Here is a 14,200-nt window from a genome sequence, read left to right on the forward strand (position 1 = left end):
CGGAAGCAAAACCGTGACTCTCGCAAAAGAAAAAAAAACAAAAAATGCGTTTTTTTCGTTTCCGAAAGGCACGGCCGTGACTCTCGCTAAAGCACAACCGTGCCTCTCACGGAAGAAAAACCGTGACTTTCATAAAAGAAAACACGTTTTTTCACGCAAATTTTTTTTTCAAATTTTTTTTGATCGAAAAGCTAAAAAAAACCGGAGAAAAACCAAAACGTCGAAAAAACCCAGAAAAAACCCGTTTAAAAAGCTGTAAACGCGTGCGAAAAAAAAAACAAAATCTGAAGAGAGCGTCCAGAACGCGACAGGTGGTGAATGGCTGAGAGCGCGCCAAGTGACGCTGATCGTTGCAAGGCTTCCGAAGGAGCGCTCGTTAACTAGTTGCTCCCGCAGACACACGCGCACACTTCAACCCACTGGCGAACCAGAATGAGGTTGCGGCCTCTTAGGCCCAGGTGTGCTGATTTCTCAAAAAGAAAGGCCCATGTGTGCTGATTTCTCAGGCCCATGTGTGCCAACAGGCAACAGCACATGCCATTACGTGAAGGTGAAGCACTTGGAAGCGGTTGACGAGTGCCAAAGCGGAAAGGCAGTGAATACGCCTTTGACTAGACCCATCTGCTGCCGACCGTCGATCGAGGAACGAACAGCTGGGATGCCATTAGGTCCCGCCACTCACTATATAAAGACGAGAAGACGGCTGGCTGGGGCAGATCGAACCCTACAAGGACCCGGAGACTTCGGAGCTCCGAGACGCCGCCGCCGACCACGCGCCGTACATTTCGCCCGACCGCCGTCGTCGCCGCCATGGTAAGGAGCCGGTTGCCCGTACTTTCACCTCAACTCCGGCATGCGACCCCAATGCAGGTTTAACCCTTTCCCTCGCTGCGTGTTACCGTTACCGTCACAGACCTTCAAGCGCCGGAACGGCGGCCGCAACAAGCATGGCCGCGGTCACGTCAGGTTCATCCGCTACGACAACTGCGGCAAGTGCGTCCCCAAGGTACGCTGGATCATGCCGCGTAGTCCAAAACTCTCTCCTCATGCACGAACTGCCGCGCCGGTCCGTTGATTTTCTTGTGGTGGTTCAGGACAAGGCGATCAAGAGGTACAAGGTGCAGAACATCGTCGCACCGGAAGGCATCAGCTATTTCACGGAGGCGTCCGTCCTTGACGGTGTGGCTTTGATTTCTTCTTCTTTCCTGTTCTTAACTGTTGGATCTGTGATCGCCGATCAAAGTGCTGCCTTGCAAGGCTGCAACTTGGAAATTTCAGTGTCGCACCTCTTCTCTGAACTCTTGGTGCGTTTGTGGCATAATCGACAAGTGCTTCGTTGCAGGCTACCATCTGCCCAAGATTTACCTCAAGGAGCGCTGGTGCATGGCTGCGCCATCCATAAGAAGAAGTTCAGTATCCGCTCCCGTAAGGACCGCAAGAACCGCGCACCTCCGGAAGACGTCCGCCGCCGGGTACGTGCTCCTCGTCTTTGACTCGTTCGAGTTTTCTCATTTTCCATGTTCAATTGCAAACATCCGCATGGATGTGCTTAGGGTCCAACCTTTTGGCAATCACCCATCTAGTGCTGAATACTTCATGAATTGTGAACTGTGAAGTGCTGAATACTTGTCAAGCTTGTTGTTTTATTTTAGTGAGAAGTAACTGACATGCCTTGATATCCTTGGACTGCATGTATGTCCCGTTTGCAACACATATAGTTCCTGTGTGGATTGAATTAGTCCTTAAGGTTGTGAAATGTTTATGTAAAGATAGTGTTAGTGTTGTATTTACTTTTCATGTGTTTGCCGTGTAATATCTCCCTTGTATAAGGGGTTTGTATGCAATGAATTGTTCTTGCTAGTGGTGTACTCGTGTTCCCTCACAGGGGAAACAAGCAGTCGTTGGGAGATTTAGCCTTTTGATTTTTTTTTCTATCAATATTGTACTTCAAGGCCGAAGTACAGATTGTTTTATGCCAATGCTTGGTCGTCTAGCTATTCCTTGTATTTGAATTAGCACACACCAATGGTATGCTTTGATGATCCTTTAGCTATCAAATATACTATATATGCAATCTTGATCTCTCTGGTAATACTAGAATGTCCGAGCTATATGCTTGGTATGTATAGTCAAATGATTCATTCTTGTAAGAAGACATTGTTGTGTGAATTACTTATTTTTTGGTGCAACTGATCCAAACCACATACTCTACCTTTATGTGGATTATTATTTGTGCAATTTCTACCATCTGGCCTAATGTTGTTGTGTCAAGTGGTTGATACTGTAGTTTCATTTTGCAGGGGCCAAGACCTGAGGGCCAAGCTCCTCGTCCTGGTAGTGTCGGCGGCGGTCCTGGTGGTGTCGGTGAAAGAACATGCGGTGCCCTCATGTTTGATTTTGGTAATTGATGACAATCTTTATGGACTAATGGTTGCCGCGAGTTATATTTGAAGGTTTTGTCCATAGGCTTTTCTTGAAGTATATGTGTTGGTTTCAAGGAGAGTTTGTGTCGACCAAGGTGCTATTCAAGAAATTATCCAAAGATTGGTCATGTAAGTGTTGAGCTTATTGCAAGCATGTCTTAAAGAAGAAGATTGTGTGAGCATTCATGTCTACCTTCAAGACATCGTCCAAATGAAGAGAATTGGAAGGATTCAAGGTTGATCAAGGTTAAGTCAAGAATGAATCAAGTTGATCAACACACAAAGCATACAAGATGTACTGAGGGATCAAGTGATCCCATGGTATGGTTGCGATGTGCAAGTTCAAGTGGAGCATTATGAAGAGATCAAATGCTTGAAGCTTGCCGCCATTATGGTAACAATGGATTTATGAAGATGTGCCTAAGAGTGGCTCACCCATAGTGGAGTATGGGTGAGCAATCAACTAGTCTTCATCGAGCCAACACAATCAAAAAAGGGGGTCCAACTTGAGGAAGTCAAGATCGTCATCATCTAGCTCAAGTGGACTATGTGCAAGACAAATGTTTGCCCTTGATAGGTTTTCTATTTTACCGGTCTCATGATGGTAGTTGGGAGACCGGGTTATAGGATCGATTGCCGTACTATCAAGGGGGGCTCTCGATGAGTAGCCTGATTGTATCTTTCGTAGAGAGCTCAAACCATTGCATCCTAGCATCTTCTTTCTTGGTTCTTGTTTGGTTCTCTTTGTAAGTCTTAGAGCTTATGGTCATCTTGATGACAAGCTCGAGTTCATCGAAAACGGAGTTCACTTGCATCTTCTATGATGTTTTCGATGTTGGAGGTTATGTCCGTTCTTCTCTGTTGAAGGTTTCACTCTTCCATTTGTTTGCTCAATTCGGAGCTCATATGAAGAAGTTATGGCAGTTCTTGTTTTCTTGGAAGTGGCTTTTGTCTGGTCCCAGCGGTAGTACCGTGAGCCCAAGTGGTAGTACCGCTTGGAGCTCTCAGCCGTAGTACCGCTGCAGTGTCGCTCTTCTACTACCTCGATTTTGGGTCCTACTCTTTTCGTGTCGGGTTTAGCAGTAGTTGCACGACAGTAAGGCACGGTAGTACCGCCTAAGCGGTAGTACCGCTCCGGTCGGGCGGTAGTACCGCTACTGCATTACTGCCGTTGTACACTACTCTGCCCTGCCTCTTTTGGTCACGTGTTCTGCTCCTCCAGCGGTAGTACCGCTGGGGTGAGCGGTAGTACCGCTCATATGCGGTACTACCGCCCCAAGGTTCATGTTGTGTTGCTCCTTTTCCCTGCTTCTTTCGCCCGAGCGGTAGTATCGCTCGTGGAGCGGTAGTACCGCTCGTGTGCGGACTGAGCACATAACGGGTGGATTTTTTCCCTCCTATAAAAGGGGTCTTCTTCCCCAATGAACCTTATCTCTTGAGCTCGTGTTCTTCCTCATTGTTGACCTTCTTCAAGCTTGCTAACTCTCAATCCCTCCATGGATTCTTGCTAGTTTTTGAGGGAAAAGAGAGAGAAGATCTAGATCCACATTTACACCAATCTCTTTCTCCTCTATGTGAGGGGGACCCCTTGGATCTAGAACTTGGAGTTCTTCGTGTTCTCTTCTTCGTTCTTCCTCTCATTTTCCTTCCTAGCATTTGTTGCTTCGGTGGGACTTGGGAGAGAAGGACTTGGGCACTCCGTGTGCCCTTGCCATTGCATTTGGTGCATAGGTTTGAGTTCTCCATGATGATACGTGGAAGTTACGAGTTGAGAAGCTTATTACTCTTGGGTGCTTGGTACCCTTGAGCTTGTTCCTCTTGGATGCTTGGGCGCCCTAGACGGTTGAGGTCACCTCAGAGCCATATTCCATTGTAGTGAAACTTCGTGGTGTCATTGGGGAGTTAACCCCAACCTTTGTGGTGTTCGGAGCTCAATCATTATGGTGTAAATCTCCGGGCAAGCGTCGGGGTCTCCAATTAGGTTGTGGAGATCGCCCCGAGCAATTTGACGGATTTCGGTGACCGCCCCCAAGGGTTGCCAAAGTGTACGGGTTCGGTGACCGCCCCCAAGGGTTGCCATTTGTACGGGTTCGGTGACCGCCCTCAAGGGTCCCTTAGTGGAATCACGACATCTTGCATTGTGCGAGGGTGTGAGGAGATTACGGTGGCCCTGGTGGCTCTTTGGGGTGTGCCTCTACACCGCTCCAAACGGAGATTAGCATCCGCAAGGGTGTGAACTTCGGGATACATCGTCGTCTCCGCGTGCCTCGGTTATCTCTAACCCGAGCTCTTTATTTATGCACTTTACTTTGTGATAGCCATATTGTTTCTTGTCATATATCTTGCTATCACCTAATAGTTTATCTTGCTTAGTATAAGTTGTTGATGCACATAGGTGAGCTTAGTTGTTGTAGGTTTTGTGCTTGTCAAATTAACCGCTAGGTTTATTCCGCATTTGTTCAAACCTAAACCGTAATTATTTTAAAACGCCTATTCACCCCTTCTCTAGACGACATCCACGATCTTTCAGTCGGCAGGGGTTCTGGTGGCGTCGGCGGTGGTTTCGGCGCCGATGGTGCTGGCGGTGGCTTCGGCGCCGGTTCTCTAGCTCCCGACATCGCCGGCGACTGGCCCCAGAATTAGCTTCCTAGAGTGCTCTGCTTTTGATCGGTCTATAGTAATATCTAACATGATGCCAGTACGTTCTTCTGTCTAGGCTTACATGGCCGTATGGTTTCTTACTCGTTGCACTTTGACCGCCTAGAGTAAACCATGTGTTTCTCTTTCGGCATTTTCCTGATAAACACTCATGAGAGTCCAGGTATTGGATGAGTTCTCTACTTTTGTTCAGTCTACTGCGTAGAAGATTCTGTTAAGAGGCAAAATGTTGATCTTTTTTTTGCGGATGCAAAATGTTGATCTTTATGTAAGAGATCTATCTATTTTGAGCATCGAATTTGAACATGGCTATATACTATCTATAAATATGTGTTTTCACTCATCACTCACCATTTGCTCTTGTTGGTTTTTATCTATTTTCCTCATCGCTTGTGCCCACGAAAGAGGGGATGGTTCCTTACATTATTTTTCGCAACTTCTGTTTCAGTTACCATGCACTGCAAAATATGGCCAGATTCCACTTTTTGATGATCTAAGTTATTCATGCAATCCAAATTTTTGTCCACCTAGTATGGCAGCATGTCTGCTCATCACCAGGTGCACCTACTATGGGAGCTTGTCTGCCCTGTACTGTTTTTGTTGGATTGTCAAGGTGTTGTGCATTTTCATCTGACTTTTACCCATGCAATCCAAATCTACTCAAGTACTCCCTCTATAAAGAAATATAAGAGCGTTTAGATCTAAACGCTCTTATATTTCTTTACGGAGGGAGTATCTTTGAAGATGAACAAAAGAGGAATTGTGGAGAACTTTGTATTTGACGATCAAAGAAAGGAGAGAAAGAGAGGCGAAGCGGTGGATGGTTTACGCCGACTGTCGGTACCGACGGATGGGGAGAGAGGAGAGGCGAAATGATGCGAAAATAGTAACTGTAACTGCAAGGGTATGTAATGGTGGAAGACCCACAACTCATTTGGATGCTGAGATTGGTGCACCCATTTAGAGTATAAGCCAGCCAATAATTTTCACATTTGAATACGTGAGAATCCAAACATGTAGTTGATCCCTCATGTCTATGCAACTTTTGTTAGAATCTGTATGGGTGGAGTACCGTGGCATTTAAAGCTTCACAAGTTTCTCTCCCACAAAAAAAGACTACTATTAAATTTCATAGCCAAAATTTTGGAGATTGATATCTTTTAAACCATAAATCCGATCGGTGCTATTTTTATATATTTGAACTACTCGCACCAAGACCTTTAAAATAATACCAATACCGGATACATTTCAACTAAATTTTATTTTACCAATTTCAAATAACATATTTCACTCGTCTAAAAAAGATGATTTCACTCAATTCAAAATAATAATTAACTAATTTCAAACAAATATTTCACCCATTTCAAAAAGTGATTGCATCATTCAAAACAAGATTTGATGCATTTACAATAACATATTTCACTCATTTTTCAAAACCGAATTTACTCATAGAAAACTGATTTCACTCACTTTAAATGATTGGATACTTTTGAACCAAATTTCCAAATTAGAAACTATTCATATATTTGAATTAGGACAAAAAAGACCTATAAAACAATAACGATCCTACATATATTTTTAATAGTTTAAATTTTATAGTTTTCACAGTTCAATTCTAGTTATATTTCACAAAACCAGTTTCAAACATTTAGACAATCAACTTCTCATAATTGAAATAACACGTTTCACATATTTCAAAAATTGATTTAAATTATTTCACTCGGTTTTAAAAACTATTTCACTTATTCCAAAATAAAAAACAAATTCCACTCGTTTCACTTTAAGAAAAAACAGTTATTTCAGAATTACTCGTTAAAAAACAATAATTACACTCATTTCAAGAAAACCTAATTTCATTTCATTCAAAAAACATATATTAATTATCTAAAAAATGATGTCACAATAATCTTTCAGTTTAAGAACATGCAATTCAGAAATTGTGTTAAAGTGAAACACAAATCGGCTTCACAAACACACTGAATCTACTTCATATAATTGAGAAATGTTGATTTCATATGTTTCAGTTAGCCAATTTCACACTTTAACACAATCAATTTCACGTATTTCAATTAACCTGTTCGAAATATTTTAAAAAATACTTTTTGAGAATGAATGAAATCACTTTTTTTTCTCATGAGTAACAAAACACATGTTTCACAGGTTTATGGTTTCACTCGCATAAAACTATCAATTCAAAAAATGGATATCACTTATTTATAAAATGATCTCATTCATTTCAAAACACTGATTTCATTCATTCGAAAAAAGAAATTCACTTCTTTAATTAATCGATGTCACTTATTTTAAAACATCGATTTTGCTCATTTGAAAAATAATTTCACTCATTTCAGAAATTCGATTTCACAAATTTCAGGTAACATATTTCACTAAAGTAGGTGCTGATTGAAATGTTGAGATTTTAAAACTCGATTTCACACACTAAAATAGAATGGGGGAAATAAGTAGACTGAAACTTTGAAATTTAAACATGCTTGAAAACTATTCAAGATTGATCTTGTTCTAAAGATCTTGGCGCTAGGATTATCAATATATACAAAATTCAAAAACAAAATTGTAGTTTAAAAGCTATGAATGATTGAAATTGTCAAAGAGAAAACAAAAGGCACACATTTCTCTCTCCATGCCTTCATGTATGAGAGAGATGGGAGGGGGCGTTATGCATGCATCATATACAACATAGGGCCCACTTAGTGACTGAAGTTAAATCTTATATGCAGAAAGGTGGGGGTGTGAATCTACTTACTACTTGTAAAGGTGCGAGTTTGATGAATGCAAATAATGGGAGCAATCCAACCATCTATATCCAATATCTCACGCTCCATCAATAAGCTATCCATTACATCATCAATAAGAAACATGTTGATTGCATTAACCATAATTTAGAATCAAAATTAATTGCATTAAACATAGTTATTGTTAAAGTCAACATTAGTATATGTAGAGTAGTGGATTTCTCACCGTTATTGCCGCAGACAGGGAGGTCGCCCCCACATCGAACCACACGTCCCCTCCGACCCCATGAAGCCGCCGCCGGGCCGCACCGAGTGGCCACCACCCAGCCTCCCCTCGTCCTCCCGCACCTCCCCTCCCTCCTCCGCCACCGGCAACGTTGCCGGGCAAAGGCCCTGTGGTGCGGCGGTGGTGGACCTCCTCTGGCGTCCTGAGATCTGAGGCGGCGGCAGCCTGACCTGGACCTCCTTGCGATGAGGATGGCGAGCAGCGGCGCCCGAGGTGCGTCGGGAGGGGGGTTGGGCGGGGGATCTGCTGTAGCCGGCGGGATTGGTAGGAGATGGCAGCATCGGTAGCCGGGCGCATCCCGGGCTCGATCTGGAACCTTTGGGTCTAGGCGGGCGGCTGCTGTTTTCGTCCTCAGTCTGCTACATCTCGTCGGCTTCGGCGATGGCTCGCGGTGGCACTCCGGGTCTGCATCGCATCACGAGGATTATGGATGTGGTGGTCATCTCCTACGTCGGAGGTGGTCGGCCTGACGCTGGGTGATCGGATCTCCAGATCTGTCATCTAGTCCAGGCCGCGAGTCGGGGAGACATAGTTGCCAGCGAAAACCGAGCGGACGGCGGACGATGGCGGCGTTGTGCGCCGTTACCTTGTTGAAGACATCGTCCTGTAACTATTGTCGACCCACTCGTGCTGCTCTGGGGGAAACCCTAGGATCTGATTTTCCAGATCAGTCGATGGCGGCACTGCGCTGTCGTTTCTCTCTTGGGAGTATCGTTTGCGGAGCAGCATTGGAAGACAGAGGCAGGAGGTGCAGCGTCTTCATCTTGCACGGAGCTTCGATGGTGACGTCAAGTCATGCCTGGCCGACAGGTGCTACGCGCGACAGATCTTCCAGAGTCTTCCAGAGTCTTCGCATGCGACGGATCTTCATGTTTGGCAGGTGCTACACGCGACAGATCTTCCAAAGTCTTCGCGTCTGGATGGACCAGCATAGGGAGGGGGTGCCGTTGGGCGTCGTAGTGGCGTCGACGGATGGCCGGACTGGCAATGATGATGCAGATCTTTCTCCTGAAGATGGGTCAGTGGTTCGGTGATGATGGGGGTTTCTAGAACGTGTGCATGTGGTGTACGCTTTAGGTCTACTGCACCGATTGTTGGTTCCGATACGTTATGTGGATGGATCGGCGACGACACCTGTTTTCGATATGGAGAGTGAGATCACTCCACATTATCGCGTTTGTAGGTATAAGTGGTGGCTTCGGTGACTTGATGTACATTCTTGTCAGACCTTTGTTGAGTAAGTAATAAAAATAACTACATGCATCGATTGATACAGAAGCAGGGGGTCTTAACCTTCTTTTTTTTTTTAAAAAAAGTACCCTTGCCGCTAAGAACAGTTTTCCGGAAGCGATGCTCATAGTCATAGGGGGCAGGAGGTCACTACAGCGCGTTTCGTCATTTGTCAACTTCCAATCTTCATTTGACTCTTCCTTGCCATTGTCTCCGGTGATCGCCGTGCCGTTTCCATCCTCTCATGCGCCACGTTGGCATGAGGCATCCCCACCGCACTCTCTCTCACCTTCCTCCCATGGGCCAGGGCCAGCCTCTCAAAAGTCGTCGGCGGTCGTGCTGCCGCCACTTTCCCACCACTTCCTCCCCCACGATTCGACGCATCCGAGATCCGACGGCGCGGGTCGCCCCACGAGGCCCCGACCCCTTCCCGTCCCCACCGTTTCTTTAAACCCACGCAACCTCCACCAGCCTGGCTGGCTGGCCGATCAAGCAGCAGCAACCTTCCGAGGATTCCCACCCGATCGTTCGCCGGCCGGCGCCACCCCACCATGACGGCGACGTCGACGTCGAGGGCTCCGCGGCGCCCCCGCATCCGCTCCCGCGCGCCGCCGCCCACGCCGATCCGGACGGCCCGTGGCGCGCGCTCCGCCGCGGCCGACGAGCTCGTCCTCGCCGAGTTCCTCGAGGCCTCCCAGCGCGTCCCCGCCCTCACCCTGCCCCTGCCCAGGAAGAAGCGCTTCGACTTCCCGGCTCCCCCGCCGGCCCCGGACATCCAATCGCGGGGCCTGCTGTCGGGCGAGGCGGCCGCCGCGCGGACGGCTGTTGGCGCCGCCGCGGAGGCCGGCGCGTTCCGCGTGGGCGGGACGGTCGGGGCCGGCGAGGTGCGCGCTGCCGTGGAGGCCGGGGAGGCGGTGTTCGGGGCGCCGGAGCGGGTGAAGCGGGAGCTGGGGAGGTTGTTCCAGAGGAGGGATCGGGTCGTCGGGGAGGAGCTCTACTTGCCATGGCCGGTGAGCTCGGAGGTGGATCGGTTGCTGGAGGCGGCCCTGCCCGGCTCGACGTACCGAGCGTTCAGGTGATTATTGCTACCACCTTGTAGTAAGTTTTGTCTCTGGTGCTGCCTCGTCTCGTCGTATTTGGAGCTACCGCTGGTCCGCTGCGCATTGCCGAACTGCCTACCTAGCTGCAGCTGACATGGAAGTTCTAGAGCTCCTTTTGGGCAAGTGGAATTTGATCATAATACTGTTCAAAGTAAAATTCCAATTATATATTGTCGATCAGAGCTTCGAACTGCCGTCACAACGTATGCGACGAAGTCGAATTACCAAACTATTTGGTGCATTGGTTCTTTGTTTCTCTGACACTGATGAAATAACAGATTCAGAGCTTATTTTTGCTGAGGAAACATTCAGAGTTGTTCTGTGGAGTCCACGGGGGTGGAGGCAAAAATTCCCACGATATTTTGGTATGAAAAATGGAGTAAGCAAGCACTAGGAAGTACATTGATCTTGTATGGATCACCCGAGCTCCCAAACATGCATTGGGTGGGGAACACCGAAAACCCATACTCCCTCCGTTCCAAAATAGATGACTCAACTTTGTACTAACTTCAGAATTAGTACAAAGTTGAGTCATCTATTTTGGAACGGAGGGAGTACATAAGAACGAAGAGTAAAGTGACACCATCATATCATGCCATATATTACAAGATGAAACACAATCCACCTTCCTTCACTTCTGCAGAAATGAACTATTGGCTGTCAGATCATTTGCCTAGGATCAAAAATTTCATGAAACCCTGCTAGAAAATAGAAGTGGCAAGTAATCTCCAAATGCAGGTGACAAATGGTGCATAAGCCATTAGAGTCTGTCTCTTAAGATGTACCCCCTCTGTAAACTAATATAAGAGCGTTTAGATCACTAAATAGTGATCTAAACGCTCTTATATTAGTTTACGGAGGGAGTACGCATTACTATGTTTCGCTACTAATGAGTGACAATTGTCAAGAACACGGAACAAAAAACTCTGATGCGTGTGTTAGGAAGATATGATCTAAACATTGATCTCATATGCCCTGACATGAGATCTTCTACTGTTGGCAGGGAGAAGATGGACGTTATCGCGTCTAAAATGGAGGACCTCGCAAGATGTGTGGTCACAGTTCTATCTGACAACGTCAAGAACCCGAAAGACTCTGCTCTGCCTAGAGAAGCCCCATCGGTTCTCTGTCTAACGCTGTATAACTGCAACAAGTTGAAAACACGTTGGGGAGAGTTTGGCACCACCGATCGTCCAGACTCGTACGCCCTGAGCGTCCACCTCTCCGGACGCGACCAGGAAATTTGCCTCCGGAACCTGGGCGGGTCGACCTTTTTCAATCTGCCGGCTGGCTCTGCGCTTGTTACGATCGGCAAGCAGATTCAGGTATCATGCTAAACTATGGCATACTTTTCACTTACTTAACCTGTTAATAAGCTCAAATTTTGCCAAGTAAAATGCCTGTTCATAATACAGTGCACTATCTGGCCCATTTCTGTCCCAATCCTCTGTGCCACCAAGTGTGGAGCATGAGCAGTAGTCTGCTCTGAACAGCTTCGGCCATGTATATACGCGCTTGCAATATGTCTGTTCCGGCTTCCAGGTGTGGAGTATGACAGTGTGTTTGCTCTGAATTTGCTCAGGAATGGTCCAATGGGGAGTTCAAGAGCGCTGTTGGCGAGATACTGTTCGAGCTGACCGACGAGCCAAACCCGTTCATGTCTCTGGAACTCTTGTACTCTCCAGGAGACCTGCGTCTCTGTGAGGTCGGGCGGCACGCTAGCTGCATTGACCGTCCTCCCAAGACTGTTCCTTTGAGGGACCAGATTTTCATTGCGCTGGTTCTGCTGGTTTTGTACTACCTCTTCTGGTGATAAGCTTATCCGTGCCTCTTTTCTCTTTTTTTGGCGTGAGCTTTAGATGTACGAGATGGCTTGTTTTTATAGCCTTTTTGGACTAACTGCCCGCCTTTCTCCGTTAATTGATCACGGAGAAACACCGCCGCGGATGGCGGTGATGGCGGCTGGGTTGAGTCTGGTTTGGTTGAGATTGGTTTGTTTTTTGGATGAAACAAAAAACACGAATGAAGTATAAGATACTTTGTTCTTGACTCCTCCTAATTGAGGAAAAATGGCATGGAGTGGATTTTGATTGATTTTCTGAATGATAATTTTGGCCGGTTGGTTTGTCCTACGGTATCTGTTTTGCGATTCGAGGTGTTCACATTGAACCTGAGAAGCATTCCTTTGTACCTTACTACTCCATTGTGTATGTGGTAATCTTGCATTCGAGCTTTGTTCATTACAAATGAGCTCAGTGTAAAACTGTTGTACATTGTACTGTACCTGATGGAAGGTAAGACTCTACTTTTTATTTGAAAGACGGTTGAAACAACCGGACTCTTCATCTTGTGATGCACATAGTATGTTTATTGAAATTCATTCACAGAAAAACATCTTTATTGAAGTTGATATAAGGCAATGATGTGAAAGTCATCAATAGATTACATAGCATACACAAGTACGACAGAACCATTACAAGATTTGAGTTTAATTTCTAAGACTAAGGCAACATCTTCCGCGGTAAGGTTATACTTCTTGTTCCTTTTTCTCTCTGTTGCCTTCACACTTGCTATCACTTCAAACAATCATGCCTTAGATTTACGGACAGTCCTAAAAGCATTTCTAGCCGATCCATAATAACTTAATCCCTACATCCTTTAATTCTTAATTTTTTAAGGAACTAAACTATTGCTCATATAGCTCGTTCCCCAATTTTTTTGGTCAATTGATCCAAATGCTTGCTCAAACAATCCAACAAATGCAACATGTTTCAACACAAACATAAAAAATATATCAAATACGAACATAAGTGAACTTCATCCAATCCAAGAAACAGCTAAAACATAGTCATAATTTGTGCCCAAAGGGGTGAGGTGGGGTTGGGTTTGTCCATTCGGCGGTCATCGGGGCTAGCGACGGTCATCCTGCGGGGCGAGCAAAGGCAGCTAGTGTCAGGGATGAGCAAGATGGCTATGGTCAAGCGGGAAGGCATGTGGAGTCTCCCAATTTTGCTAGCAAGTTCCCAATGTAGAGCAGGTGGGATAGCATTAGTTCCTCAAATCAAAAAGTCCCCCCATTTATAAATTTTAGAGGATTGACTATAGATGATCTATGCTAGGGAAATTAGGGCCCTCACACATGGCCATTATATGGTCACTTTTTTGCTTAAGCTATAAGCTAGAGGTCGAGGCAGATGATACATCTCAAACGTATTTATAATTCGTGTTATGTCTATTCTTTATTTATACCATTTACACATACTTTTGGCACAATTTTCTATCATCTTTATTGGACTAACAACTAACATATTAATCTAGTTTCAAGTGCTAGTCATTGTTTTCTAGTGTTTTTGGATGTTGCGGAAATAATATTTTTCTAGGATAAAAAATTAGAATGAACATATGTCACAAGGAGGTTAACATGGGCTGAAGCCCGCCTGGGGGGGGGGGGGGGGGGTTTTTCGGGGGGCCACATGTCCACCCGCCGCGGACCTCTGGCCGTAAGCTCCACCCTCGTGGCCAAGGGACCTTCCAATTTATCGCAAACCTGTCCCCGTAGTTTTGGAACCGCCCTATTTTTTTGCACCTTTTGGGCCACGGATCTCCGACGGTAAATGAAACAATGACGTGACTCCGATTCCAGCATCCAGAATTTGTTTGCCTCGGGTTAGATCTAATCTCGGAGGGGCACTCGTCCTACGTGGCCCATGAACACTAAGGACCAGAGGGGGAATCGTTATCCCAGCTATG

The 14,200-nt window shown here is 45.9% G+C and overlaps 1 protein-coding gene and 1 pseudogene across 1 annotated transcript; both read left to right on the top strand.

Annotated features, from left to right (window-relative positions):
* Positions 1-718: 718 nt before the first annotated feature.
* On the top strand, positions 719-5,066 carry LOC125546989 (annotated as a pseudogene).
* Positions 5,067-9,794: 4,728 nt separating this feature from the next.
* LOC125545164 lies at positions 9,795-12,783 on the top strand. The gene is made up of 3 exons (XM_048709039.1): positions 9,795-10,425; positions 11,454-11,775; positions 12,033-12,783. Exons 1-3 carry the CDS (start codon positions 9,902-9,904, stop codon positions 12,261-12,263), a joined length of 1,077 nt encoding a protein of 358 aa, XP_048564996.1. The 5' UTR covers positions 9,795-9,901; the 3' UTR covers positions 12,264-12,783.
* Positions 12,784-14,200: the final 1,417 nt, after the last annotated feature.

The sequence above is a fragment of the Triticum urartu genome, chromosome 3 (assembly GCF_003073215.2).
Source record: "Triticum urartu cultivar G1812 chromosome 3, Tu2.1, whole genome shotgun sequence".
NCBI classification, from domain to species: domain Eukaryota; kingdom Viridiplantae; phylum Streptophyta; class Magnoliopsida; order Poales; family Poaceae; genus Triticum; species Triticum urartu.